Genomic DNA, 27781 nt, shown 5'->3' on the forward strand with positions numbered 1-27781 from the left:
TCTCACACACCACAACCCAAGCATCAGATGAAAAATATCTGCCCACCATGTAAAGTTTAACGGGATGGGCTAACACCTTTGACTCTCATACTGTGCTCAGGCCAGAGGACATTCAACATGGCTGATAAACCTCATGGCTTTATAAAGAGGAGAAAGGAAGTAGAAATGGTTACGAATACATTAGTGTGCCCACATACACTACATTTACTCAACTGCTTCCCAAACTAACAGCCCAGAACCTTCTGAGTCTCATGTAATTATTCCAAAGTGTCTAAAAAGCAAAGGCAAAGTCACTGTTCCTGATGAACGCTTCAACAGTCTTTCTTTCCCCTCCGATGATCAATAAAATAACCAGCAGGTGTGCTCTATAAAAATGCTCATTGCTGAACAGAGATATACCTTGTGCTGGTGTGCATCCTCTACATCTGAAGGGTCAATGCTCTTCTTTTGAGCTGTAAGCAAAAAGAGAAAATCAAAGAAAACAGCCTCCAGAGGTCAGACTCTAGACTTCTAAAACCACAAGTCCTTTGCCATGAGCAAACCAAGTGGAAAAAATAAAATTATGAGAACACATTTTATTAAAATTGGCACGTATAACATTACATAATTTATGATTTCCGTATTTATTATAAACCAAATACTATCTTGAGGGAGCTGAAAACACCTCTGTAGGAAAAGCAAAAGAGACCCAACAAAATAATGCTGAAGATGGGCACTGAACTCAGTATTTTTATATTCCCCACAGTTATACTCAGATATGCAAGTGTACAAGCTTTTATAAGGCAAAAATTCTTTCATAATGAATTGTAGTATTACAATTCCTAACACATCTGCTTACTAAAGTTGAAGGATACTTGATTAATATACAGAAACCCACTGTTTTTCCATACACTAATAGGGAACTATCAGAAAGAGAAAGCAAGGGAAAAAAAAAAACTTACTTATATTTACAATCTCATCAAAAAGAATAAAATACAGAGGAATAATCTTAACCAAGGAGGTGAAAGACTTATACTTCGAAAACTAAAACATCAATGAAGGAAACGAAAGATGATAACATGGAAAAGAGAAGATACACTGTGTTCCTGGACTGAAAGAACACTGTCAGAATTTCCATACTACCCAAAGTAATCCACAGATCTAATGCGATCCCTATCAAAACAGTCACAGCATTTTTCACAGAACTACAACAAATAATCCTATGACTTATGCAAGACCACAGAAGACCCTGAACTGCCAAAGCAATCTATGGAAAGATGAATAGAGCTGGAGGCATCATGCTCCCTGACTCGGGACTACACAAAACCACAGTAATCAGAACAGCATGGTGACGGCACAAAAACAGACACAGATTGATGGGACAGACTAGAAAGTTCAGAAATAAACCCATGCACTTATTTTCAACTAACCTGTGACAAAGGAGGCAAAAACATACAATGGATAAAAGAAAGTCTCTTCAATTAACAGGACCTATGATAAGTAGTGAAACTGGGCAGTTACGTGTAAAAGAATAAAACTAGAACATTTTCTCACACCACATACAAAAATAACCTCAAAATGGATTAAAGACATAATTGTAAGAACAGAAACCACAAAACTTCCAACAGAGAACATGGGTAGGATGTTCTTTGAAATAAATCATAGTAATATTTAATATTATTTTGGATCTGTTTCCTAAGGAAACAAAGGAAATGAAATAAAAGATAAACAAACGGGACCTAATAAAACTGAAAAGCTTTGCATAGCAAACGAAATCACTGACAAGACAAAAAGATGACCTACTGAATAGAAGAAAATATTTGCAAGTGATATGACCAATAGAGGTTAATGTCCAAAATATATAAACAATTTGAATATAAAAAAGTTTTAAAAATGGACAGAAGACGTGAATAGACATTTTTCCAAAGAAGATATACAGATAGCTAACAGGCCCATGAAAAAATGCTCAACACAAATAATCATCAGAGAAATACAAATTAAAACCGCGACGAGATGTTACCTTACATCTGTCAAAATATCTATCAACAAAAAGTCTACAAACAACAAAAGTTGTTAAGGATTTGTAGAAAAGGGATCCCTTGTACACCGTTGGTGGGAATGTAAGTTGCAGCCACTATGCACCGACTCAATGGACAAGAGCTTGAGCTGGGAGACATGAAGGACAGAGAAGCCTGGCGTGCTGTAGTTCATGGGGTTGCAAAGAGCTGGACATGACTTAACGACTGAACAACAACAATGGAAAACAGTATGGAGATATGGAGACTTCTCCAAAACTAAAAGCAGAGCTAAGATGTGACTGGACTTCCTTGGTGGCACAGCGGATAAGAACCCACCTGCCAATGCAGGGGACACAGGTTTGATCCCCGGTCTGGGAAGATTCCACAGGCTGTGGAACAACTGAGCCCGTGGGCCACAACTACTGCGTCCTTGCTCTGGGGCCTGTGAGCTGCAACTACTGAGCCCGTGTACCGCAACGAGTGAAGCCCGTACGCCCAAGAGCCCACATGCTACAACTACTGAGCCGGCGTGCCGCAACTGCCGAAGCCCAAGCACCTAAAGCCAGTGCTCTGCAACCAGAGACGCCACCGCAATGAGAACTCATGCACCACAAGGAAGAGGAGCCCTGCTCTCCACAACTAGAAAGCCTGAACACAAAGCAAATGAAGGCCCACCGCAGCCAAAAATAAAATTAATTAATTTTAAAGAAAGGAACCATGATATATGATCCAGCAATTAAACTGCTGGATATATAGCCAAAGAAAATGAAAACATGAATTCAAAAAGATACTAGCACCCCCATGTTCATAGTAGCATTATATATAATACCAAAGATAAGGAAACAACCTATCTGTCCACAGCAGATGAAGGGATAAAGAAGATGTGGTATACATGCATGCAACGGGGTACTACTCAACCATAAACAAGAATGAAATTCTGCCATTTGCAACAACCCAGCAGGTATTATTCTTGGTGAAATAAGAGAAGGACAAATACTCTATATTACGACTTATATGTGGAATGTAAAAAAATAAAACAAATCAAGGTATAAACAGAAACAGATTCACAGATACAGAGAACAAAGTAACAGTTACCAGTGGGGAAAGGGCAGAGAGGGAGCAAAATAAGGTTTGGGAATTAAGAGATACAAAATACTATGTATAAAATAAATAAGCACAGGGATATAGTCATTACTTTGCAATAACTTTAAATGGAGTATAAGATATAAAACATATGTATAACATATAAAAATACTGAATCACTACATTGTATACCTGAAACGAACATAATATTGTAAATCAATTAGACTTCAATAAAATATAAACGATTCTTATATAATCTCTTTGAAACTGCAGTTTAACTGTTCCTTTGCTGTTTAACTTAACAGTGTAATGATGAATGACAAGGCAAAAGTATAGGCATAAGAAAATATTCTTAAGGAATGAAAGTAAACAATCCTGGCCATATCCATTGAAAAAGATACAGCCAAACATAAGTTACAACTCATGTTATTCAGTCAATGGATTATGGGGAGAAAACCCAGAACTGTATAAAATTTTTCTGTTTGCAGTGCATATCCTGGGGAAAGCACATTTAGCATTATCTTTCTTAGTTCCTTTAGAGTTTTTCCACTTGGTGCATTTGTAAACAAGTTAGTGTGCTCTACTAAAGGAATGAAGCAAGAACTTCACTGGGTGGATTTTCTCAAAATTTTTGAGGAAAATCAGTTAAATTTCTATAATTCTAAGCTTGATTTGGAGATCCAACCAGTCCAACGTAAAGGAGATCAGTCCTGGGTGTTCACTGGAAGGACTGATGCTGAAGCTGAAACTCCAGTACTTTAGCCACCTGATTGATGTGAAGAGCTGACTCATTTGAAAAGACCCTGATGCTGGGAGGGATTGGGGGCAGGAGGAGAAGGGGATGACAGAGGATGAGATGGCTGGATGGCATCACCGACTCGATGGACATGGGTTTGAGTAAACTCTGGGAGCTGGTGATGAACAGGGAGGCCTGGCGTGCTGCGATTCATGGGGTCGCAAAGAGTCAGACACAACTGAGCAACTGAACTGAACTGAACTGAAGCTTGATTTCTATAACTCTCTACTAAGGATGATGTGGTTGGATGACATCACTGACTCAACGGGCCTGAATCTGAGCAAATTCCAGGAGACAGCGACAGACAGGAAAGCCTGGCGTGCTGCAGTTCACGGGGTCACAAGGAGTCGACACGACTGAGCAACTGAACAGCTGCTGACATGATGAACAGACATAACAGGGCAGTCTGAGGTTACCTGATGTAAGATGCTTTTGATGTTTAGGAACAAATCTCTCAAGGAGACGCATCATACGTGAGTCTTTGGCTTCATCCAAAGCACACCTTCCATTGTCATTTCTAAATAAAGGATCTGCTCCATTCAAAAGAAGTAACTCTGCCACCTAGAGGAAGATTGTTTTATGTGAGGAGCCCAGACAAAAAGTATATCATTATTATACATGTATGCTAGCATACAACTCTAAGCAACATCAAATATTTCTTTCCAAATATTTTGAATTTACCAACAATACAGAGTTTGGGTTTACCTGTAACATCGTTGCCTAACAACAAAAATCAATGTAACTGTTACTGAATCATAATTTGTTGATGTACATATGACTTCTCTTACCAAAAAAAAAGAGAGAGGAAGCAAGAAAGAGGGAAGCAGGGAGGGAGGAAAAGAGGGTGGGGCAGAATGTCTATGGTTTAACTGATGATGAAACGGAGCTAGCATATATACCGGGAACTTGAATCACATTCTGCAGTAGTAAATGTAATTTTAACAGGTTCCAGGAGACAGTATGTCTTCTATGTATACCTGTTGCTGCTGCTGCTCCTCCTCAGTGTCAGAGAGAAACCGGTAAATTCGTAATCTGTTACTACTCCTCAAGCAGCCTCCTCTATGAAGCTCTCCCTGACCTCCTCATCCACTGAAGCCCTAGAGAAAAATGACCTCTTCTTTCTTTTATGTACATATTTTATGTCCAATAGATTCTTTATTATATTATACTCATCTCTTACACCTATCTCTCTCCTATATTTCAAGTTTTTTGAGGGTGGGACTCTGTTTTTCTTTTAAAATTAATATTTCTGGATAGGAAATTAATAAACATGGTTCAGAATACAGAAGGCTCAGAGAAACAGACAATGAAAACTTTTTCCCTTCTCTACCCTTGGACTTCAGTCATCTAATTATTTCTCCTAAGTTAGCTCTAGTTACAGCTTCTTCTGAATTTTCCCAGTAAGTCTAGTCCAACAGGTATATAAGTGTATATCATAAATGTGTATATATGTTGTTTCTTACACAAGTGGGCCTATAATATATACATTTTTCTGTGGTTTAGCTTCTTTCCTGCCTACCCTACCCAGCATCAGACTCTGAAAACGGTTCCAAATCAGATAGACTGAACTTCCTCATTCTTTCTAGCAGCTGAGTAATAATTTGCTTTTTAATATACCTATGTGAATGTATCAATGCTACAATTTAGAAGACTCTTGAGACTCCCTTGGACAGCAAGGATCTCAAACCAGTCAATCCTAAAGGAAATCAATCCTCAATATTCATTGGAAGGACTGATGAAGCTGAAGCTCCAAAGCTTTGGCCATCTGATACAAAGACCTGACTCACTGGAAAAGATCAAGATGCTGGGAAAGACTGAAGGCAGGAGGAGAAGTGGACGACAGAGGATGAGATGGTTGGATGGCATCACTGACTCTCAATGGACATGAGTTTGAGCAAAGTCCGGGAGATGGTGGAGGACAGGGGAGCCTGGCGTGCTGCAGTTCATGGGGTCAAAAAGAGTCAGACATGACTGAACAACTGAAAAACAACAACAACCCTAATGGATGTTTAAGTTCCTTCCAAGTTTTCACAACAGATATATGTCTTAGTCACCTTTATATTCCCAGTGTCTATTTCAGTATCTGGCACAGACTGAATAAATGCTGTTTAATAAAAGAATGAATGTTGATCTAGGAGGATGTGTAGAACAGGCTTTAAAGAACATTATACTAAAAGAAGCCTAGATTTCCATGTAAATGTCTGGAATGAGTGAAAGGGTCAGAATTTCTATAAATTTTAAGTATCTAAAGATTATATACATATATATTTATATCTATAATTATTTAATATATATTTCCTTTTACATATATATATTTCCTTTTAAAAAGAAAGCATTCTAGAAGAGAAAAGTACCCTATCACACATAGGGATAAGCCAAATCCTTTAAAAATAAAGATTCAGAAACTTGATGATTCTGCTTTTCAAACGACTTTATTATGGGAGTTTAAAGCTAAGTAAGAGGATTCAAAGTAATAGTAGGTATAATTAAATCTATAATTCATATGCCTGGATCTTCACATATTGTTCAGCAATACAAATAGAAAGCATATTGTTTTCTTTCAGGAAAAGTAATTCCATAAGATTGTTTATCTCTGGAGGTTTTATGTCAAATAGTAAAGCATGCAGTATCAGAGTATCTGAGGATCAAGGAACATGAAAAAGAAGACAGGAGGAAGGGAAAAGAGCCTCACTTCTTTGGAAATCCGGGCTGGTTACCCTAAGGGAAGGAATACATTACTCTGGCAGTCTCTGTTTCAGACAGTGGATACTCTCTATCCATATACTGTATGGACACCAACTATCCACATTTACCAATTTCCTCTATAGCCTGATATCAGGAATTTGAAAGCCTACTTATATTACACACTCTTTAACTTAAAAAACTCTCTCTCTCTTCTCATCAAATGGTAAATAAGTTATTTCCATGGAGTTTTTAACCCTGTATTTTAAACCTGCATTTGACTCTGTATTAGTTATGTGTTGCTACCTGACAAGTTACCCCAAAACTCAGTGGCTTAAAACAATAATAAATATTCATAATCTCCTAGTTCTGTGGGTCAGGAATTTGGGAGTGGTGGCAGTGGTTAGTTCTGCCTCAGGGCCTCTCAGGAGGCTGTAGTCAAGAGGCTGGCTGGAGATACAGCCATCTAGAAGCTTGACAGCACCTGGAGGATCTGTTCCTGAGACGGCTCTCCCACGTGGCTGTGGGCAGGAAAAGGCTCAGTGCATTGGCAGTGTGCCCCTCCATGGAGTGCTGGAGCAGCTGCTTGATACGACATCTGGCTTCCTTCAGTTGTTGAACAAGTGACTGACAGAACAAGGAAGAAGCCACGATAGCTTTCAACCGAGTCTCAGAAGTCACATAATGTGTTACTTCTGCCACATCCTATTTGCTAGAAGCAGCTCACTGAAACTGCAGCCCACACTCCTGAGGTTCCACCTTTTGGACAGAAGAGTGTTCAAGAATTTGTGGCTATTTTAAAGCCACCACATATTCTTAACTGGAACAAGCAGAGACATTTCAGTAAGTGGCTAGCCTCACAATCTCCACTTATTTAGTTCACCAAACAGTAGGCCCCTGAAGGAAATATACTTCTACTTAGAGCTCGCCCGTGGCTTTTCACCTTCAACAATATTATTGAATCTAGTGCTTTTCCTCCTTCTAGAATCAGCTGACTTCTATGTTACTGAACCACTCTGACTCCATCTTGTCGGCTCTACTTTAGTCCTTCCCCTCTCCTCTCTGCATGACTGCACTTTAGCCTACTCATAAGGAATGTGCTCAAGCCAGATAAATTCACTAACAACTTTGCCTTCATCAGATGTGAAAGCTGAAAGAATCCTTTTGCTGACGCAGATGGTTAATGGTCATGAGACCCCAGGAGGAGGAAAAACCCCCAGTTCCAGTCAGTGTGGATGTGCTTCTCCCTTGGTGGTCAGGTCCTAATTTAGTCCTGGCCCTTTAAGTCCCCCTGGACCCCTTTCTGTGGCGTGGAGCGCAGTTGTGCATGCCTCTGCATTGCTCTCTGCCCAATCCTGCCAGCACATAAGTCATCCACAATAAACTTCATGACTGCACTGTATGGAACTGCTTTGTTAATAAAGCTTTGCTTTACAGACTCAAAATTCCTTCTCAGTTTGGAGGATATTATTTCGTATCTCTTCCTTCCAATAACTCCCTTGTGTAAGAAGCTAATAAGACAGAGAATAAAATTCTTTCAAGTAGTTGAAAAGCCAATATTTTGACTATACATTCCTACTGGGGTACAAACAAAACAAAAAAGCACTTCATTAGTAGTTCCATTGTTATTAACATTATTAACAACAGAAATATCACCAATAGTAATATTGTAAATAAAATGTACAATAAAGAAATAAGTTGATGTATTAAGAAACAAATGTTCAGCATAAAATAAAAAGATACAAGTAAAAAGTAAAGTTATTATGAATCTGTAATATTAAGTTTGAAATGGAAAAATCAGTAAGAACTCATGATTTTTCTTTCTAAAAGTATGATTTCATGGAAAATGCCTAAAAACAATGACATCCAATAGCAACGACCACACCTCGCACTGAAACTATGGTCTCTAAATAGATTTTCCATTAAAACAACCATTTACAGAAAATATGGGAAGAAACCATAAAAATCAGTCAAATCCAGAATTTCAGAAACCCCAACAGACAAACGACCCGGGTTCCAGAAGAAACGAAACATAGGAAGAAACGCTGTAGATTAAAACATACTTAGGAGACATAAAAAACACATGTAACATATAGACCCTGATAGATCTTCATTCAAACAAAAACTTTAAATAAAAACCATTTTTAGATAATTTGGGAAAATTTGGGTATTATTAAATGGTATTAAAAATAAGTTTTATTAGGTACGATGATAAAAAAACATGTAGGTGTGAGAAAAAAGTCCTTATCTGTTAGAGATGCAGGTACAAGTATTTATCAGTAAAATGGTATGATGTCTGGAATTTAAAAAAAATACTCCCAACAACAACAAAATACTATCCATTGTCCAGTCTACTATGTGATATGACTTTTTATAGGTCAATAGAATAAACAATCAAACTTTATAAGATAGCTCACTCCAGACACAAATGGAATGGATAATCAGCATGTCTGGGGATATCTTTTTAATATCTGTGAATCCCAATAACAAAGTCAATAAACCTCTAATTCAACATCTCAAATACTCACATACCACAAGCATGCTCCATCAAATAAAAGCTTGCTAAAACTGTGATAACTTATATCAACTTGTCATGCCATTTCCTTCACAAATTAAGCCTAATAAAGAAGGATCAAGGTCAATCTGACATGATGTGTTCTAGTGATGTCTGCTTATGCTCAAAGATCATTATGCCTGCCTAAATGTCTCCCACTGTGTGTTTAATAATTTGTCCCAGATTTTTCTAAGCAACCACAGTGAACTGATCATCTGAAATTCACAAATTCTACCTTTTCCACACTTGAAAGAATGTATTTATTTTTAAGTTTTGTCGTTCTTGTTTAGTTAGTAAGTCATGCCCAATTCTTTGCAACCCCATGGACTGCAGCATGCCAGGCTCCTCTGTCTTCCATTATCTTCTGGAGTTTGCTCAGATTCATGTCCACTGAGTTGGTGATGCGATCTAACCATCTCATCCTCTGGTGCCCCGTTCTTTTGCCTTCACTCCTTCCCAGGATCAGGGTCTTTTCCAATGGTTCGGCTCTTCGCATCAGGTGCCACAGTATTGGAGCTTCAGCATCAGTCCTTCCAATGAATAATCAGGTTGATTTCCTTTAAGATTGACTGATTTGATCTCCTTGCAGTCCAAGGGACTCTCAAGAGTCTTCTCCAGCATCACAATTTAAAAGCATCAATTGTTTGATGCTCAGCCTTCTTTATGGTACTTGACTACTGGAAAAACCATCGCTTCGACTCTATGGACCTTTGTTGGCAAAGGGATTTTTCTGCTTTTTAATATGCTATTTAGGTTTGTCATAGCTTTTCTTCCAAGGAACAAGCATTTAGCTTCATGGCTGTAGTCACAGGCCACAGTGATTTTGGAGCCCAAGAAAAAAAAATCTGTCACTGATTCTACTTTTTCCCCCATCCATTTGCCACAAACTGACAGGACTGGATGTCATGATCTTAGTTTTTTTGAATGTTGAGTTTTAAGCCAGCTTTTTCACTCTCCTCTTTCACCCTCATTAAGAGGCTCTTTAGTTCCTCTTCACTTTCTGCCATTAGAGTGGTAACATCTGTATATCTGCAGTTGTTGACATTTCTCCCAGCAATCTGGACTCTAGCTTGTGATTTGTCCAGCTCAGCATTTCACATGATGTACTCTGCATAGAAGTTGAATAAACAGGGTGACAATATACAGCCTTGATGTACTCCTTTCCCAATTTTGAACCAGTCAGTTGTTTCACATCTGGTTCTAACTGTTGCTTCTTGACCTGCATACAGGTTTCTCAGTAGACAGGTAAGGTGCTCTGGGATTTCCATCTCTTTAAGAATTTTCCAGTTTGTTGTGATCCACACAGTCAAAGGCTTTAGTGTAGTCAATGAAGCAGATGTTTTTCTGAAATTCCCTTGCTTTTCCCATGACCCAACAACTGGTGACAATTTGATCTCTGGTTCCTCTGCCTCTTCAAAAACACAGCTTATACACTTGGAAGTTCTCAGTTCACATACTACTGAAGCCTAGCTTGTAGGATTTTGAGTATAACCTTCCTAGCACATGAAATGAGCTCAAATGCATCTCTTCTAAGGGATTCTTGCCTACAGCCTTCCCCAGCTCTACCTGTGGCAGGTATTTCTTCTGGAGAAACACAGAACAGATGTTCCTTAGTCCCCTTTCCTACTCTAGAGGTTTTAAACCCAGAAGCAACTTCCACCACTTTAAATAAACAATAAACTACTTTTAGGAAATGCCTCAGCCCAATGCAGTCCCTGGACGAGAAAAAATGTCTAGGAAGCTCAGAGTACAAATGATAAAGCATTTGTGCCAGAATTCATAATTTTAATTAACAGTTTCATAAGTGCAGGCTTCCCAGGTGGCACCAGTGGTAAAGAACCCACCTGCCAATGCAGGGGACGTAAGAGACCTGGGTTCGATCCCTGGGTCGGGAGTATCCCTGGAGGAGAGTGTGGCAATCCACTCCAGTGTTCTTGCCTGGAGAACCCCATGGGCAGAGGAGCCTGGTGGACAACAGCCCATAAGGCTGCAATCAGACATGACTAAAGTGACTTAGCATTCACGCACCATTACTGTAGTTACTATTAACCAACATATATGGCATTATAGCACTTTGATATTATAACCATTGGTACCTCTGTGCTGGTGTGTACTGGCTGGTCATTAAACCTGAGAGCTTCTCAAGTCTTAGTCTGACGCTGAAAGCAACGCTAGTCTACAGAAAGCTGTGAGCCTGCTGCGACCCTGTCGTTGCATCACACACTAAGAAGGAAATGTTCTCCTAGAGCCTGTAGGGGCTTCCCTGGTGACTCAAGCAGTAAAGACTGCCTGCAGCGCAGGAGGCCTGGGTCTGATGCCTGGGTGGGGAAGATCCCCTGGAGGAGGAGATGGCACCCCACCCCCATGTTCTTGCCTGGGAATCCCATGGACTACGGAGCCTGACAGGCTATAGTCCACCGGGTCGCAAAGGGCTGGACATGGCTGAAGCGACTCAGCACATGCACACAGACCCTATAAAGTACTATACAAAAAGATCCTGCGGAAGTTGAAAAAATACTATGTACAACCAAAATACACATCATGCAGTTATTAAAAGTAACATGTAAAACGGGATCTGCCATATTAGGCACAACCAATCCATCACAGTAACATTTTATTATAAATTCTGAGTACTGATTAGCAGGATGAACTGAAAGCAAATGCCCATCTGTTTTTCTATTGCTTGGTTCCAGAGGTTTTTAATAGTTGCAGAGTGTAGTGTTTGCTCTGCAATTGAAAGAATTATAGTACCTGATAATGTCCATTAATCACAGCATCATGTAGGGGAGTGATCTGGTACATTCCGCTGATATTCACGTCTGCTCCACCTTTTAACAGTTCACTTACTGTCTGATAAAATCCTCCTAAACTAGCTTCATGAAGTGCTGTCCAACCTGTGACACAAAAAAGTAATGGTGTTTGTTTACATTTGGCATCTTAATAATGTCTGCGCTTGCCCTTAAAATAAGAACTCTAATTCTAAGTTGTTGCTTTAAAAATACTTTGGCTATATGAAACAAGATAATCTCACCATGAAGCAGTCTGTATTATTTGTGGATTCAATAAATCTGATGGACAAATAAAACTCCTACCTTTAACACTGTTGGTATTAACATGGAAAAATATGAAAATAGTAAAAAATTTGAAAACACTCCCACCCCCCTCAAATAAAAAGGTTGTAAGGTGGGGGGGTGCCATTATTAGCTCACAGAGAATGCTGGTTGCAGGTTACTTTTCTACAGAGAACAGGGGGGAAAAGCCTTCTTTCTACAAAGAGGGGGAAAATAGCTCAAGGTACTTTCATTAAAGTAACCCAGGCAGCAGGACCTCACAGAAGTCAGTTTAAAAGTTGACTCTTGACCAACGTGGGTTTGAACTTCACAGGTCTATCTTATATACAGATTTCTTTCCAACAGTAAATACTACGGTATCACACAATCTGAGGTCATTGAAGGAGAAACCATGGATAGGTACAGCTAACTATAATTTATACTCAGATTTTTGACCACAGTGAGAGTCAGCACCCCTACCTCCCACACTATTCAAGGGTCAACTGTATTATTTTTTCTCCCAATTTGGAAAAAGTTAGTTATACTAATTCAACTAACATACTACAAAGTGCTCCAAGAACAAATCTTTCATTATCTCCCCAAACTGCAAATTGGGACATCCTTAAGCAACATCTTTTTTTCTTTTTAAAAATGTATTATTAATATCGTGGCCTGAGCCAATCCTTCTTTTCAGTTCTAATGTGCCACAAGCTTAGGAATCTGTGTAAAATAATCCTCAACTCATTGATCTGACAGGGTTTTAGCAAAGAAGCTTTATTATATCTATTTTGGGTATTCAGAGTTTATTTTCAGGCTATTTCATGGTAGTCACCATTGGTTTTGATAGGTGAAGAATTACTGAATTTGATAAGACAAAGATATCACAAAATGTAAATGAGGACTTATGAAATGCAAATGTTACCTATGAAAAGATAATTGGGTACATTACATTTTGTGTGCACTTAAGTCTTTATTGGATTGTATCAAAAAATAAATATATTTTAACCTTTCTAGTAGATACTGTTTATTTTTTTTGTTTCCACAGTATTTGGCGCAGAGGAGGCATATGGTAAAAGCTCACTACATTGAACCGATATGTTATAAGGAGACCATATACCTCTTGTCAGCAGTTCTTGAACTTTAGTGAGAATAAAAATCATCTAGGGAGGGACTTCCCTGGTGGTATAGTAGCTAAGACTCTGCACTCCCAACACAGGGCTCCTGGGTTTGAGCCTGGTCAGGGAACTAGATCCCGCACACTGCAACTAAAGACACTGCAAGTGCAACTAAAAATCCCTCATGCCGCAATGAAGATCAAAGATCCCATGGGCCACAACAAAGACCTTGTGCAGCCAAATAAATAAATAGATATTTTAAAAAAATTATCTAGGGAAGCTCGATCTCTAGGTTTTAACCTAAAGATTTTGACTGTGATTTTCAGTGATTTTGTGTGTGTGCTTCAGTAAAGGTTACATTTTAAGCAAATATTGTAGGTGACTAATAGGAAAATGGCTTATGGACAACCTTTTGCAAACACTGCCCTCTGCAATTCTGTGAGACATGGTAGCCAGAAGTAGTAAAGGTCAGAGGAAGATGCCAACTGAGAAGAAAAAGTAGAAAACAAGGAAGTTCAAAAGTCTGGAAAATACGGACAGGTAAAGAATTCATGAAAGTCACAGAAGTATATGGGGCAGTGAGGAGAAGGTGTATACTGCCAAGCAAAATACAAGTAGGGAATAGCAACCAAGGATGCTAATAATGGCACAGAAAAAAAAAAAAAAAAAAAAAAAGGTTAATGAACAGAAACCTATAAAGATTGATGTTTGGGAAATCCATAAATTCCAGTTAGAGGCATGCAGAACTACTCCTGAACCTAAGAAGCACGCAGAGGCTTAACAGAAAGAACCATATATTTCTCAAAATCAAAGAAGCAAGTGCTCTGGCTAGCAAGTAAGGATCCATGGTTTAGGGTTATAAGACCATGACAGAATAACAGTCTTTAAAGTGCTGATTGATTATAGTATAAACCCAGGTCCTGCTAAAGTAAGTTCTAGGGGAGCACTTGTATCACCTGCTTATCCGTGGACTGTGCTGCCGATCTCTGTGCATCAAAAGACTTTGTGCACTGTTTTATACACCAAGAAAGTCTAGAAGCAACAGTAAAAGCAAGGACACGTAACAGGTGCTGGCCCAGTGCGGCTCGGTGTTTAAGTACGTAAGGGCCATTGAGGAATCATTCCTCTCCAGGAGAACACACCGGGTTCTCCCCACAGGAAGCCTGTACCAAAGATCTAACCTGGCAGAAAGACTGTTCTTCCTTAGCTTCCTGCTCCACCCTCTCCAACTCATAAGTCTGTTCTCTTCATTTCCCTGGCAACTGCCTTTGCTGTTTCCTCCATCATTAATTTTCCCAGAAGCACAATGTACCACCAGCTTCGTCCAGCTCAACCTCATTCCTCTCCCATTAAAAGCTGAGTCTCACAGTAACAGTGCTCACACAAAGCCAGCAAGCTGGCCCCAGGAGCCCCATCCCTCTGTGGCAGCTACTGCACATGGCCCACGACCTTTGAAGGGGAAATACAGTGTTCTTCTCCTGCCTCTCCCCTCATCTTACCACTTCCTGGAGAGGATGGTGAAGCATCACCTAAGAAGGAAAATTACTTGGGAGCTTTCTGTTTGAGGCTTGCCTTAAGCCTACTTTGCCATAATTTCACAGCAGAAATTCAACTGAAACAAAAAACACTCTCAAGATAACTGTAAGTGGTAACCACAACCTACCGGCATAACTTGGCTGATTAACATTTCCACCTTTTTTGATATAATGATGAACAAGACCAGCATCATTGTGCACAGCAGCTTTATACAGTAAGTTCTCTCCAAAAATGTTTCTCCGGTTAATGTTAGCAAGAGTTGTTTTATTCATCTTCATTTTTTCTGAAATGAAGGCATGAACAGAAGAAAACCAAAAATATGAATAATTCTTATTTGAAAATCAAGAGGACTATGAGTAACAGAATGATTTCAGTTAACACTCTAGAATAGAGATATATTACATTATGAAGGAGTATTTTATTCATTAACCCAACTTATAACGGTATCTACATGCAAAAAGGTGAAACAGGCAGATATCATTAGTTTGAAATATTTGAGTAAACTATAGATCATGTTAGCATTTATGTTGATTGAAACTCTAGGAGAGCTGCATATGTAAGAAGACTAACAGATTATTTTTTTAAAAGTTCTAATGAAAGGGACTATTTAGATGTTATTAAACCTAACAAAATGTTACCATACCGAAATGTCTTATAAAACCAAGAAGAGAAGATCCCAGAACTGTATCAGAAAGATACAGTTTGCTACTGTACAGAAAAGAATGCTACTAAATTTTCTTTCTTTGCTAAAAATAATCGTCATGAAATTAAATAAAGGAGTATGATCTTGAGTTGTATAACAGTTTTTACTTCCTAAGCTGAGAAATACACAACTAAAATAGTTTTCCAGGTTCTGCATAGCAAGTATCATTTCTCCACTGTGCCTCCTAAAATACTGAAACTCATTTAGATAATCCAAATCCTGTCCATTTTTACAGATAATACTCATTCGGTTTTCCCGAATTTCAGAATAGCTTTGATGACAGCTTTTCTAGTTTTCATGCAAATACCCTGCTCCATCCTAAAACCTCAGAAAGGTAACTGAGTACTGCAGCAGATTTTCTCAATGGCTCACACACAATTCAACTGCTTTGTTTTTATGTGACTCTCTCCATTCAGTCCCACTGTAAACTAAAACAAACCAACTGCTCAACACTTGAGCCTACCTTCCCCTACCCCAGGCTACAAAGCATTCTGCTCCCACCAGATAAACTATATGTAAAGACCAATAGTCTTTATTCCAGATCTGTCTTTGCCAGTTGTACTTGCTATTATAAACATGCAATTTATTAAAAACAAATTAAGAATATAAAAATTTTCAATGAAAACTAAGTTGTGAAAGACATTCACTTCCAATCAGAACTAAATAACTGCTATGACTTATCCTCCCATTGTAAACAACTAGAAAACTAAATAAAATATAAGGGGGAAAAACCCTTTATCCAGAAATTGGAAAAACAGGTAATTCAGATCTATGACTCCCTGAGTGAAGGCAAACAATGCAGTGAGACCTAAGGTCACTCCAGCTTCCTGTCTGGGGTTTTCCGAGGATAACACCAGCATAGTGAGGTGCTCCTGCTGGGCAGAGGAGACAGATCAGCGTCTGGGGAGGCGGGGGTAAAAAAACTTACAGGGCCGGGCACCAGGGATGAGGGTGTAGAGAAAAGGCACCAGAAATCTATAAAAAGGGCTCCTTGAGTCATTATCTGAATACTAAACCATTCATGGGTAAATCGTCCTGAGGCTGGGCAAGAAGTACCCAGGAACTATAAATTACTAATAACAACCATCAAAGATCACGCAGGCTGGGGAACACTTACATTCCTGCCCATCTGGGGATAGAGACCTTGTTGAAAAATTGGGGCATTTAGAGAGACCTTTAGTGGGTCATATCTTAGGGGCAGAGCTAAACTAGTCCTAGAGTAAGGCCTACACTAGACCTACCTAACTAGGGTATTTTTAATGTATTGAAAGGATCGAGCTGATCTTTAAGTAACTTGTTGCCCAAAATAAAAATAAACACTCTTAAAAAAATAAAAATTAAAAAAACACTCTTAAAATAGAGAATAACACTCAATAATATTCTGCTGCATACAGATTTTGAATTGTTCTCTACTATAAAGGCCTTGTGCCTCTGTCAAAACTCAGGGTTTACTTCTGAACTCCCTTCTCTTCCACTGATCTACTAATATTTCCCTATCTTGATGTCAGTACCATGCTGTTTTGATCACCACAGCCATAAAATAATAATAATAATTCTTAAAATAAGGTAGTGTTAGCTCTCAAAACTTTGTTCTTTATCAGAGTTGTTTTAATATTTAGATCATTTGCATTCCATATGAATTTTAGAACCAGCTTTTGAATTTCTAAAAAAAAAAAAAATCCTACAGGGATTTTGATTAAGATTGTGTAGATTCCATAAATATATCTCAATAGAAAATACATCTTAACCATATTGAGTCTTCTGACTCAATGAACAAGGTATGTATCCATTTCTCTCCATCAAATTTTGTTTTCTATGTGTAACATCTTATAGGTTTCAGCATACTTGTCTTTTACATCATTTGTTAAATTTTATCTGTATTTCACATTTTTTGAAATTTCAGCATAAAATTCACTTCCTAATTGTTTGGCTTTCAAATATAACTTTCTAATTGTTTGTTGCTAGAATATAGTAGTGTAATTAATATTAGTACATTGACCTTTTATGTTGCAACTTTGCTAAACTCACTTACAGCTGCTTTTACTGTAGTTTCCATCAGATTTTCTACAGACGATCATGTGACTTGTGACTAAAGACTGTTTTCTTTCAATGATCAAAAGAAGTAGTGAGAACAGACTTTCCTGTCTTATTTTTCTGATGTTAGGGGGAAAGCACTAAGTCTTTCACCATTAAGTATGATGGCTGTGTATCTTTTTGTAGATGCCCTTTATCAGGTTGGACGGTAAAGCGTCTGCCTACCATGAGGGAAACCCAGGTTCGATCCCTGGGTCGGGAAGATCCTCTGGAGAAGGACATGGCAACCCAATCCAGTACTCTTGCCTGGAAAATCCCATTGACAGAGAACGTGGTAGGCTACTGTCCATGGGGTCGCAAAGAGTCGGATACGACTGAGCCACTTCACTTCACTTTATCAGGTTGACCCAGTTCCCCTCTATTATAAATTTGCTGAGTTTTTATCAGTAATGGATATTAGGTATTACCAAAATCTTTCACTGCATCATCTACTGAGGTGATCATATGGTTTTTCTCTTTTAGCTTATTAATATAACAAATGACAGTGATTGACTTTCAAATGTAAAATCAACCTAACATTCCTGTGATAAATCTCACTTGGTTACAATGCACATATGCACATATGTTGCATATGATTTGCTAAAATTGTTTAGATTTTTGCATCTCTGCTTATGAAGGATATTGAACTGCAGTTTTCTGTTCTTATAATGTCTTTGATTTTTGTATCAGTTTAATGGTGACCTCATAAGATGAGCTGGAAATGGTTCCTCATCGTCAGGTTTTTGAGAGAGTTTGTGTAGAACTCTTTCCTGGCTTCCCCCTGGTGGCTCAGAGGGTAAAGCCTCTGTCTGCAATGTGGGAGATCCGGATTCGAACCCTGGGCTGGGAAGACCCCGTGGAGAAGAAAATGGCAACTCCAGTATTCATGCCTAGAGAATCCCATGGACGGAGGAGCCTGGTAGGCTACAGTCTACGGGGTCACAAAGAGTTGGACACAACTGAGCAATTTCACTTCACTCACTTTGTGAAGAACTGGTATCATTTCTTCCTTAGCTGTTCGGCAGAATTCACTATTGAAGGTATAATGGATTGAAGTATATCCTCACAAAATTCATGTGTTGAAGCCCTAATATAATAAGGTTCAGTTAAGTTCAGTCCCTCAGTTGCATCCGACTCTTTACGACCCCGTGAACAGCAGCAGGCCAGGCCTCCCTGTCCATTATCACTTCCCGGAGTCCACCCAAACCCATGTCCATCGAGTCAGTGATGTCATCCAATCATCTCATCCTCTGTCGTCCCCTTCTCCTCCTGCCCTCAATCTTCCCCAGCATCAGGGTCCTTTCAAATGAGTCAGCTCTTCGCATGAGGTGGCCAAAGTATTGGAGTTTCAGCTTCAGCATCAGTCCTTCCAATGAAAACCCAGGACTGATCTCCTTTAGCATGGACTGGTTGGATCTCCTTGCAGTCCAAGGGACTCTCAAGACTCTTCTCCAACACCACAGTTTAAAAGCATCAATTTTTCGGCACTCAGCCTTCTTTATAGTCCAACTTTCACAACCATACATGACCACTGGAAAAACCATAGCCTTGACTAGACGGACCTTTGTTGGCAAAGTAACGTGTCTGCTTTTCAATATGCTGCCTAGTTGGTCATAACTTTCCTTCCAAGGAGTGAGCGTCTTAATTTCATGGCTGCAATCACCATCTGCAGTGATTTTGGAGCCCAGAAAAATAAAGTCAGCCACTGTTTCCACTGTTTCCCCATCTATTTGTCATGAAGTGATGGGACCACATGCCATGATCTTAGTTTTCTGAATGTTGACCTTTAAGCCAACTTTTTCACTCTCCTCTTTCACTTTCATCAAGAGGCCCTTTAGTTCTTCTTCACTTTCTGGCATAAAGGTGGTATCATCTCCCTATCTGAGGTTATTGATATTTCTCCCGGCAATCTTGATTCCAGCTTGTGCTTCTTCCAGCCCAGCACTTCTCATGATGTACTCTGCATATAGGTTAAATAAGCAGGGTGACAATATACAGCCCTGACATACTCCTTTTCCTATTTGGAACCAGTCTGTTGGTCCATGTCCAGTTCTAACTGTTGCTTCCTGACCTGTATACAGGTTTCTCAAGAGGCAGGTCAGGTGGTCTGGTATTCCCGTCTCTTTCAGAATTTTCCACAGTTTATTGTGATCCACATAGTCAAAGGCTTTGGCATAGTCAATAAAGCAAAAACAGATGTCTTTATGAAACTCACTTGCTTTTTCCATGATCCAGCAGATGTTGGCAATTTGATCTCCAGTTCCTCTGCCTTTTCTAAAACCAAGTTGAACATCTGGAAGCTCATGGTTCACGTATTGCTGAAGCCTGGCTTGGAGAATTTTGAGCATTACTTTACTAGTGTGTGAGATGAGTGCAATTGTGCAGTAGTTTGAGCATTCTTTGGCATTGCCTTTCTTTGGGACTGGAATGAAACACTGACCTTTTCCAGTCCTGAGGCCACTGCTGAGTTTTCCAAATTTGCTGGCATATTGGGTGCAGCACTTTCACAGCATCATCTTTCAGGATTTGAAATAGTTCAACTGGAATTCCACCACATCCACTAGCTTTGTTCATAGTGATGCTTCCTAAGGCCCACTTGACTTCACATTCCAGGATGTCTGGCTCTAGGTGAGTGATCACACCATTGTGATTATCTGGGTCATGAAGATCTTTTTTGTACAGTTCTTCTGTGTATTCTTGCCACCTCTTCTTAGTATCTTCTGCTTCTGTTAGGCCCATACCATTTCTGTCCTTTATTGAGCCCATTTTTGCATGAAATGTTCCTTTGGTATCCCTAATTTTCTTGAAGAGATCTCTAGTCCTTCCCATTCTGTTGTTTTCCTCTATTTCTTCATATATATATATACATATATACGTATATATATATAAATTATATATAAACATAAATTATATATATACATAATAGGGTTAGCATCCTTATAAAAAAGGAAGAGACACTAAAGCTCTCTGCACACACAAAAAAGTCACTGCAGGAAGGCACTGTCCGAAAGCCAGGAAGAGAGGTCTCAGCAGAAAGAATTTTGTAGCACCTTAATTGTGGACTTTCAGCCTCTAGAACTATGAGAAAATGAGTTTCTGTTTTTTAAGCCACCCAGTTTGTAGTGCTCAGTTAGTCATCTAATACAGGAGGCATCTTGGCCTAGAAGATTTTTTGGTTTATTGTTGCTTGTTGATTTGCTTTTTGGTGGGGAAGTTTTGAAATAAAGATGCAATTTACTTAGTAGTTTTGTTATTACTCAGGTTGCCCACTGCTTTATAATAAAATTCCTGTCAAGGAATTTGTCCATTTCATCTAATGCATTGGCAAAATGTTGTTCATAGTATTCCCTTATTATCCTTTTGCATATCTGTAGACTAGGTCATGATGTCACCTCTCATACTTCTGACATTGGTAATCTGTGCTTCTCTTTTTTTTCCTGGTCAGTTTGAGACAGATTTATTGATTTTACTGATCTTCTCCAAGATCAGTTTTATTGATTTTCCTTATTATTTTTCTGTTTTCAATTTCAATGATTTTTGCTTTACCATTGTTTTCTCCTTTACTATTTCCTTTCTTCTGTTTACTCTGGATTTCATTCACTCTTCTTTTTCTAGTTACTTAAGTTAGAAGCTGATGTACTGATTTGAGAGTGTTCTTTATTTCTCACATAGACATTTAGCACTATAATTCCCCCATCACTCTTTTCAAGACATCTTCAAATATTGCTGTTGTATTTTCACTCTATTTTAGTTAAACATATTCTCAAATTTCTATTAAATTTCCTTGACCCATGGGTTATTTTAAAGTGTGCTACTTACTTTCCAAATATTTCAAGATTTTATAAAGCTCTGTTACTGATCTTCTGTTAATTCTATTTGCAATCATAAAAAACACTTCATGATATTAATCCTTTTATATTTATTGATACTTCTTTTATGGTTCAGCACACAAACTATCTTGATAAATATTCTGAGTGCATTTGAAAAGAATGTGTTATCTTCTGATCTTGAGTGGAAAGTTATACAAATGTTAAACAGATCGAGTTGTCTGCTAGTGTTGTTTGAATCTCCTGTATCCTTACTGTCCACTTGGGTTACTATAATGAGTAACAATCACTGAAGTATGGTATTAAAATCACTGATTATAATTGTGGATTTGTTTATTTCTTCTTTCACTTTTATCAGTTTTCGCTTCATGTATTTTGAAACTCTGTTATTAACAGAATAATTGTTTACTTCAGATAAATACCCAGGAGTGGAACTGCTGGATGATATTGTAGCTCTAACTTTTTGAGGAATTCCCATACTATTTTCCATAGTGACTGTACCAATTTACATTTCCCACCAACAGCACACAGTGCTTCCTTTTCTCAACAACCTCCCTAATACTTGTCATTTACTGTCTTTTTGATAACAGACATTTTAACAGGGGGGTGAGATGATATCTCACTGTGGTTTTGACTTGCACTTCCCTGATGATTTGTGATGTGGAGCAACTTTTCATGTGTCTGTGGCCATCTATATGTCTTCTTTGGAAGTCTATTCAGACCCTCTGTGAAAACACTAACTAAAAAAGATGTATGCACCTTTATGTTCATTGCAGCATTTTTAGAGATATAGAAGAAATCTAACTGTCCATTAACAGATGAACAGATAAAGATGTGATATATGTATACGATGGAATATTGCTGTTGTTTCCTGCTCAGTCATGTCCTACTCTCTGCGACCCCATGGATTACAACAAACCAGGCTTCCCTGTCCTTCTCTATCTCCCACAGTTCGCTCAAACTCACATCCATTGAGTCAGTGATGCCATCCAACCATCTCATCCTCTGTCGTCCCCTTCTCCTCCCACCTTCAATCTTTCCTAGGCTCAGGGTCTTTTCCAATGAGACGGTTCTTCGCATCAGATGGCCAAAGTATTGGAGTTTCAGCTTCAGCATCAGTCCTTCCAATGAATACTCAGGACTGATGCCTTTAGGACGGACTGGTTGGATCTCCTTGCAGTCCAAGGGACTCTCAAGAGTCTTCTCCAACACCACAGTTCAAAAGCATCAATTCTTCAGCACTTAGTCTTCTTTATAGTACAACTCTCACATCCATACATGACCACTGGAAAAACCGTATCTTTGACGGACGGACCTCCGTTTGCAAAGTAATGTCTCTGGTTTTTAATATGCTGTCTAGGTTGGTCACAGCTTTTCTTCCAAGGAGCAAGCGTCTTTTAATTTCATGGCTGCAGTCACCATCTGCAGTGATTCTGGAGCCCAAAAATATAAAGTCTGTCACTGTTTCCATTGTTTCCCCATCTATCTGCCATGAAGTGATAGGACCGGATGCAATCATCTTCGTTTTCTGAATGTTGAGTTTTAAGCTGGCTTTTTCACTCTCCTGTTTCACTTTCATCAAGAGGCTCTTTAGTACCTCTTCGCTTTCTCCCATAAGGGTGGTGTCATCTGCATATCTGAGGTTATTGATAATTCTCCCTGCAATCTTGATTCCAGCTTGTGCTTCATTCCACATGATGTATTCTGCACAGAAATTAAATAAGCAGGGTGACAATATACAGCCTTGACGTACTCCTTTCCCAATTTTGAAAGAGTCTGTTGTTCCATGTCCATTCTAACTACTGCCTCTTGACCTGCATACAGGTTTCTCAGGAGACAGGTAAGGTGGTCTCATATTCCCATCTCTTTAAGAATTTTCCACAGTTTGTTGGAATAATTTTTATACATATAGTTAACAGTTTCAGTGATCTTTAAGGTATAAATGCAGAACTCCATTGAATGTCATCTTTATACTGCCTGAAGAATGTACTTTAAAAGTTCCTATAATATGGGTCTGCTGATGATGAGTCCTTTCAGCTTTTGCATGTCTAACACTTTATTTCACCTTCATTTCTGAAAGATATTACATTGGATATGGAATTCTAGGTTCTAGCTATAGAATTCTAGGTACAGAATTTTTTTTAGTACTTTAAAACTGCTGCTTGCATTGTTTCCAACAAGAAATTTGAGTCACTTTTATTACATGAAAAAAAAAGTAGCTTTTTTTCCTTATCCACATATTTATAGTCTTCTGATTTCATAAATGACTGAATATTATTTCATTGGTTATACTGTAATTTGTTAACTATTCAATTCAGGTTGTTTCTAGTCTAGTCATAGTAAACAATGCCATGATGAACATCCTTATAAAATATATCTACATATTTGAGTAAATATAGCCAGAGAATAAATCCCTGTAAGTAGAACTGGTGACTCAAAAGAATTGTGATTTAAAATTCTGATGAATATAACTAAATCACCCTGTAAAAAGGGTGATACACTATTATCAAAACATATTATCAAAAACATATTTTGTCACATTCCTCTCACTGGGAATTCTCAAATGTTTACTGGCATTCTCTTAGGTGAAAATTACACCTTTTAATTTGCATTTCGTTAAATGTGAATGAGATGTTAACCCTTTCAGGTATTTATATTTTTTCTTCTGTGAATTCCTTGTTCATATCCTTTACCTATGTTCTTTATAGTTACTGTTTCATAAGAGGTCTTTGCTACAATTATAATTAACTCCTTGTCATTGTTATTAATATTTCTTCTGTGTTTGATGACTGATTTTCTTAAGGATATTTTTCATACAAACTCCTGGCTTCTGGGTTTGAGTTGTTCTACACAAAGGTTTTTCCAAGACTGCAAAAAGATTCACTTGTCTTTTCTTCTAGAGCTTTTTTTTTTTTAACTTTTTGGCCAAACTGGAATTAAATTTGGTATAAGGAATGATATAGGGATCCAATTTGTTTGTGTTTTTCACTACTTATGGCTTAGTTCTCTTTGTCACCAATTTTAGATGCCATATTTATCACAGACCTGACCCCATATTCCCATTGTATCTGGTTTCTACATCTAAACACTTTATTCTGCTTCATTGATTTATCTGTTGATTCTTGTGCCAGTATCAAATTATTTTAATTTTTATTGCTTTTCTAATTGCAGGTTCTTTCCTCTCCCTTTGCTTTTATTTTTTTCAGAATTTTCTTGGCTAGTTTTTGTATTTACTTTTCCAATTGAAATTGTATATTATTCTCAAGCTAGCCTCCAGTCCTATAAAGCAAGAAAAAACAAAACAATTAACAAATACACAAAAATCTGTTTTTGACTGCACTGCCATGCATTTTCAGAATAACTTAGGGAGAAGTTTCTTACAGTACTGAATCTTTATTGTCAAGAATACGGTTCTTCTTTCCATTTATTCATCTTTTTTATATTCTTCAGCATAGTTTTTACACTCTCTTCAAGCAGGCATGGCAATTTGTTATTAGGTATATAAGTAGGTATTTTCTCTCTTTTGTAACTATTGTAAATGGGATCTTCTTTTATATTTTCTAACTGTGTAACATATATATGAAAGATATTTATTTGTCATCTTTTGTTTTATTGCATTTTTTTAAAGCTTTTTAGCTGGAAGTAATTTCAGACTTATAAAACAGCTGTAAAAATAAAACAAAGGATCCACCCATTGTTAACATTTTGCCACTACTTAAATCATTCTCTCTCTCTTTATATATACATGCACACAGACATATATATACACAGAAATAATAATTTGTATATACCATGCTCCTTTACTCACTAATATTTAAGGATATATTCTCTAAAAACAAGGACACTACCTTACATAATGATCAAATTAAGAAAATTCAACATTGATAAAATATTCTTTAATCTACAATCCATATCTCAATTCTACCAACTGTCTCACTATCTATTTTTTGTAACCAGTCTTTCTAGGTTCTTATTATTTATGACAGTTTTAAGTTCATTCTTTCAGGTTTTACATACAGGAACAAAGAAATAACATCTACAAACATAATACGTTTGCCTTCTTCCCTCTATTTATTCTTCTGGGCTTAATTTCCCGAAGTCTATGTTGGCTAGTCACACCACAAAGAGGTCAGACATCTGAATCCAAAAAGGATTCTGAAATTACTGTCTTAAAAGTACAAGTATAAAAAATACATGACCCTATGAGGTGGAAGTTAAGGATACTGACTGAGCCACAGGGAAGCTTATGAGGTAGAAGTTAAAGATCAAGTCCTAGTTATATTACTGATCAGGGGCACAGTGCTGGCAAAGTCCTTAACCTTTATGAACTTCCTCATCAGTAAAATGAGAAAGTTGAGACATAATAACCTCTAAATCCTTTTTAGTACCAGAATTCTGTTTCTGTAAGTTACTTATTAAAGAAATAAAGAAAACAGGCCTCACCTGCATGCTTTCTGTTTTTCTTCATCTGTTCTCCATTCCTGAGCCTGGATGAAGGACCAGTCTTCCCTTTACCTTCAATCTTTAAAGCAGGATTCTGCATTCTTAAAAATCAAACACGTTTTTAAAATTACTATCATGATCTCTAAAACTATTCACAGAGAATCATACCAAATTTTTGACTAATATTTTTTAAAACCCAATGGTATTTTACTAAGCTGTCGTCATGCATGATAGCAATTTTATTTATGGAGATTGCTCCTGAGCAAGCTGCAGATAATTCTGTGACATACATGCCAGTTACTATGGTTTCCAGGCTTATCTTTGTGTCATCTGTGGTATCTCTCCTTTAGGGACAGTCAGTCACAAGTATGAGTATTTTGAGTCTCTTGTCCTTCACTCCCCACCTAGGCATACCACTATCTACTCTATCTGCAACTTCTAGGGAAAAAGAGGCAGGCTCTCTGCAAGAAAGAAAGGACTTGCTTGCCATGTAGTATGACACTGATCAAAAACTGTAAAAAAAACTGAGATAAGAACAGACATATAGATCAATGGAACAGAATAGAGAACTCCAAAATAAACCTACTCATATGTGGTCAATTAATCTACGACAAAGCAGCCAAGAATATACCATGGGGAAAGGATAGTCTCTTCAATAAATGGTGTTGAGAAAACTGGACAGCCATATGTAAAAGAAAAAACTGGACAACAATATTAAACCACATACAAAACTCAACTCAAAATGGAGTAAAGACTTAAACATAAGACTTGAAACCATAAAACTCCTAGGAAGAAATGTAAGTAAGCACCTTAACATCAGTCATGGAAATGATTTTTTGCATTTCACACCAAAAGCAAAAATAAACAAGTGAAACTACGTCAAACTAAAAAGTTTCTGTATAGAAAATGAAACGATCAACAAAATGAGAAAAAAAAAACCTACCAAAGGGAGAAAATATTTGCAAATCATATATCTGAAAAGGAGTTAATATCCAAAACATATAAAGAACTCATACAACTCAACAACAAAACAGAAAACAAATCCGATTAAACAATGTGTGAGGAGCTAAAGAGACATTTCCAAAGAAAGTATCCAAATGGCCCACAGGTACATGAAAAGGTGGTCAGCATCACTAGTCATCAGGGAAATGTAAATTAAAACCACAATAAGATATCACCCCATACCAGTCAGAATGGTCATTATCAAACAGTCTACAAATAATCAATGCTGGAGAGGGTGCAGAGAAAAGGGAACCCTCACGCACTGTTGCTGGGAATGTAAATTAGTGCAGCCACCATGGAAAACAGTATGGCGATTCCTTAAAAAATTAAAAATAGGACTACCATACGATCCAGAAATTCTACTACTGGGTATCTACTCAAAGGAAACAAAATCACTATATCAAAATAATATCTGCAGTCCCATTTTCACTACAGCTTTATTTATAACAGTCAAGACATGGAAGTAACCTAAGTATCCATTGATGGATGAATGGATAAAGAAAATGTCATACACACACACATACACACACACGATGGAAAAGTATTCAGTCACAGAAAAGAAGAAAATCCTGCCATTTGTGACAATACAAATGGACCTTGAGGGCACTATGCTAAAAGAAGTAAGCCAGCCAGAGAAAGAGAAGCACTGTATGACCTCACTCATATATGGAATCTAAAAAACAAACAGACTAAGAGATATAGAGAATAGACTGGTTCTGTAGGTTAGAGACAGGGTGGGTAAGTGAAATAAGTGAAGGTGGTCAAAAAGTAATGATGTATAGCAAGGTGGCTATAATTAATAACACCATATTACATGTTTGAAAAGTTGTTAAGAGTGTAACCCTTAAAAGTTCTCAAGCCCCCCCAAAAAAGGATTTGTAGCTATGTGTGGTGACAGATTTTAAACAAAGAAAGAAAAT

At 37.9% G+C, this 27781-nt stretch overlaps 1 protein-coding gene across 1 annotated transcript in view; it reads right to left on the reverse strand.

The window, feature by feature from the left end:
* ANKRD31 (ankyrin repeat domain 31) overlaps positions 1–27781 on the reverse strand; it is a 121441-nt gene that overhangs the window by 58852 nt on the left and 34808 nt on the right. The window contains 5 exon segments of the mRNA XM_065941561.1: positions 400–452; positions 4293–4437; positions 11864–12006; positions 14941–15096; positions 25851–25960. Of these exon segments, the coding sequence (XP_065797633.1) occupies positions 400–452; positions 4293–4437; positions 11864–12006; positions 14941–15096; positions 25851–25960 (607 nt within the window).

Source organism: Muntiacus reevesi, chromosome 7, assembly GCF_963930625.1.
Source record: "Muntiacus reevesi chromosome 7, mMunRee1.1, whole genome shotgun sequence".
Lineage (NCBI taxonomy): Eukaryota > Metazoa > Chordata > Mammalia > Artiodactyla > Cervidae > Muntiacus > Muntiacus reevesi.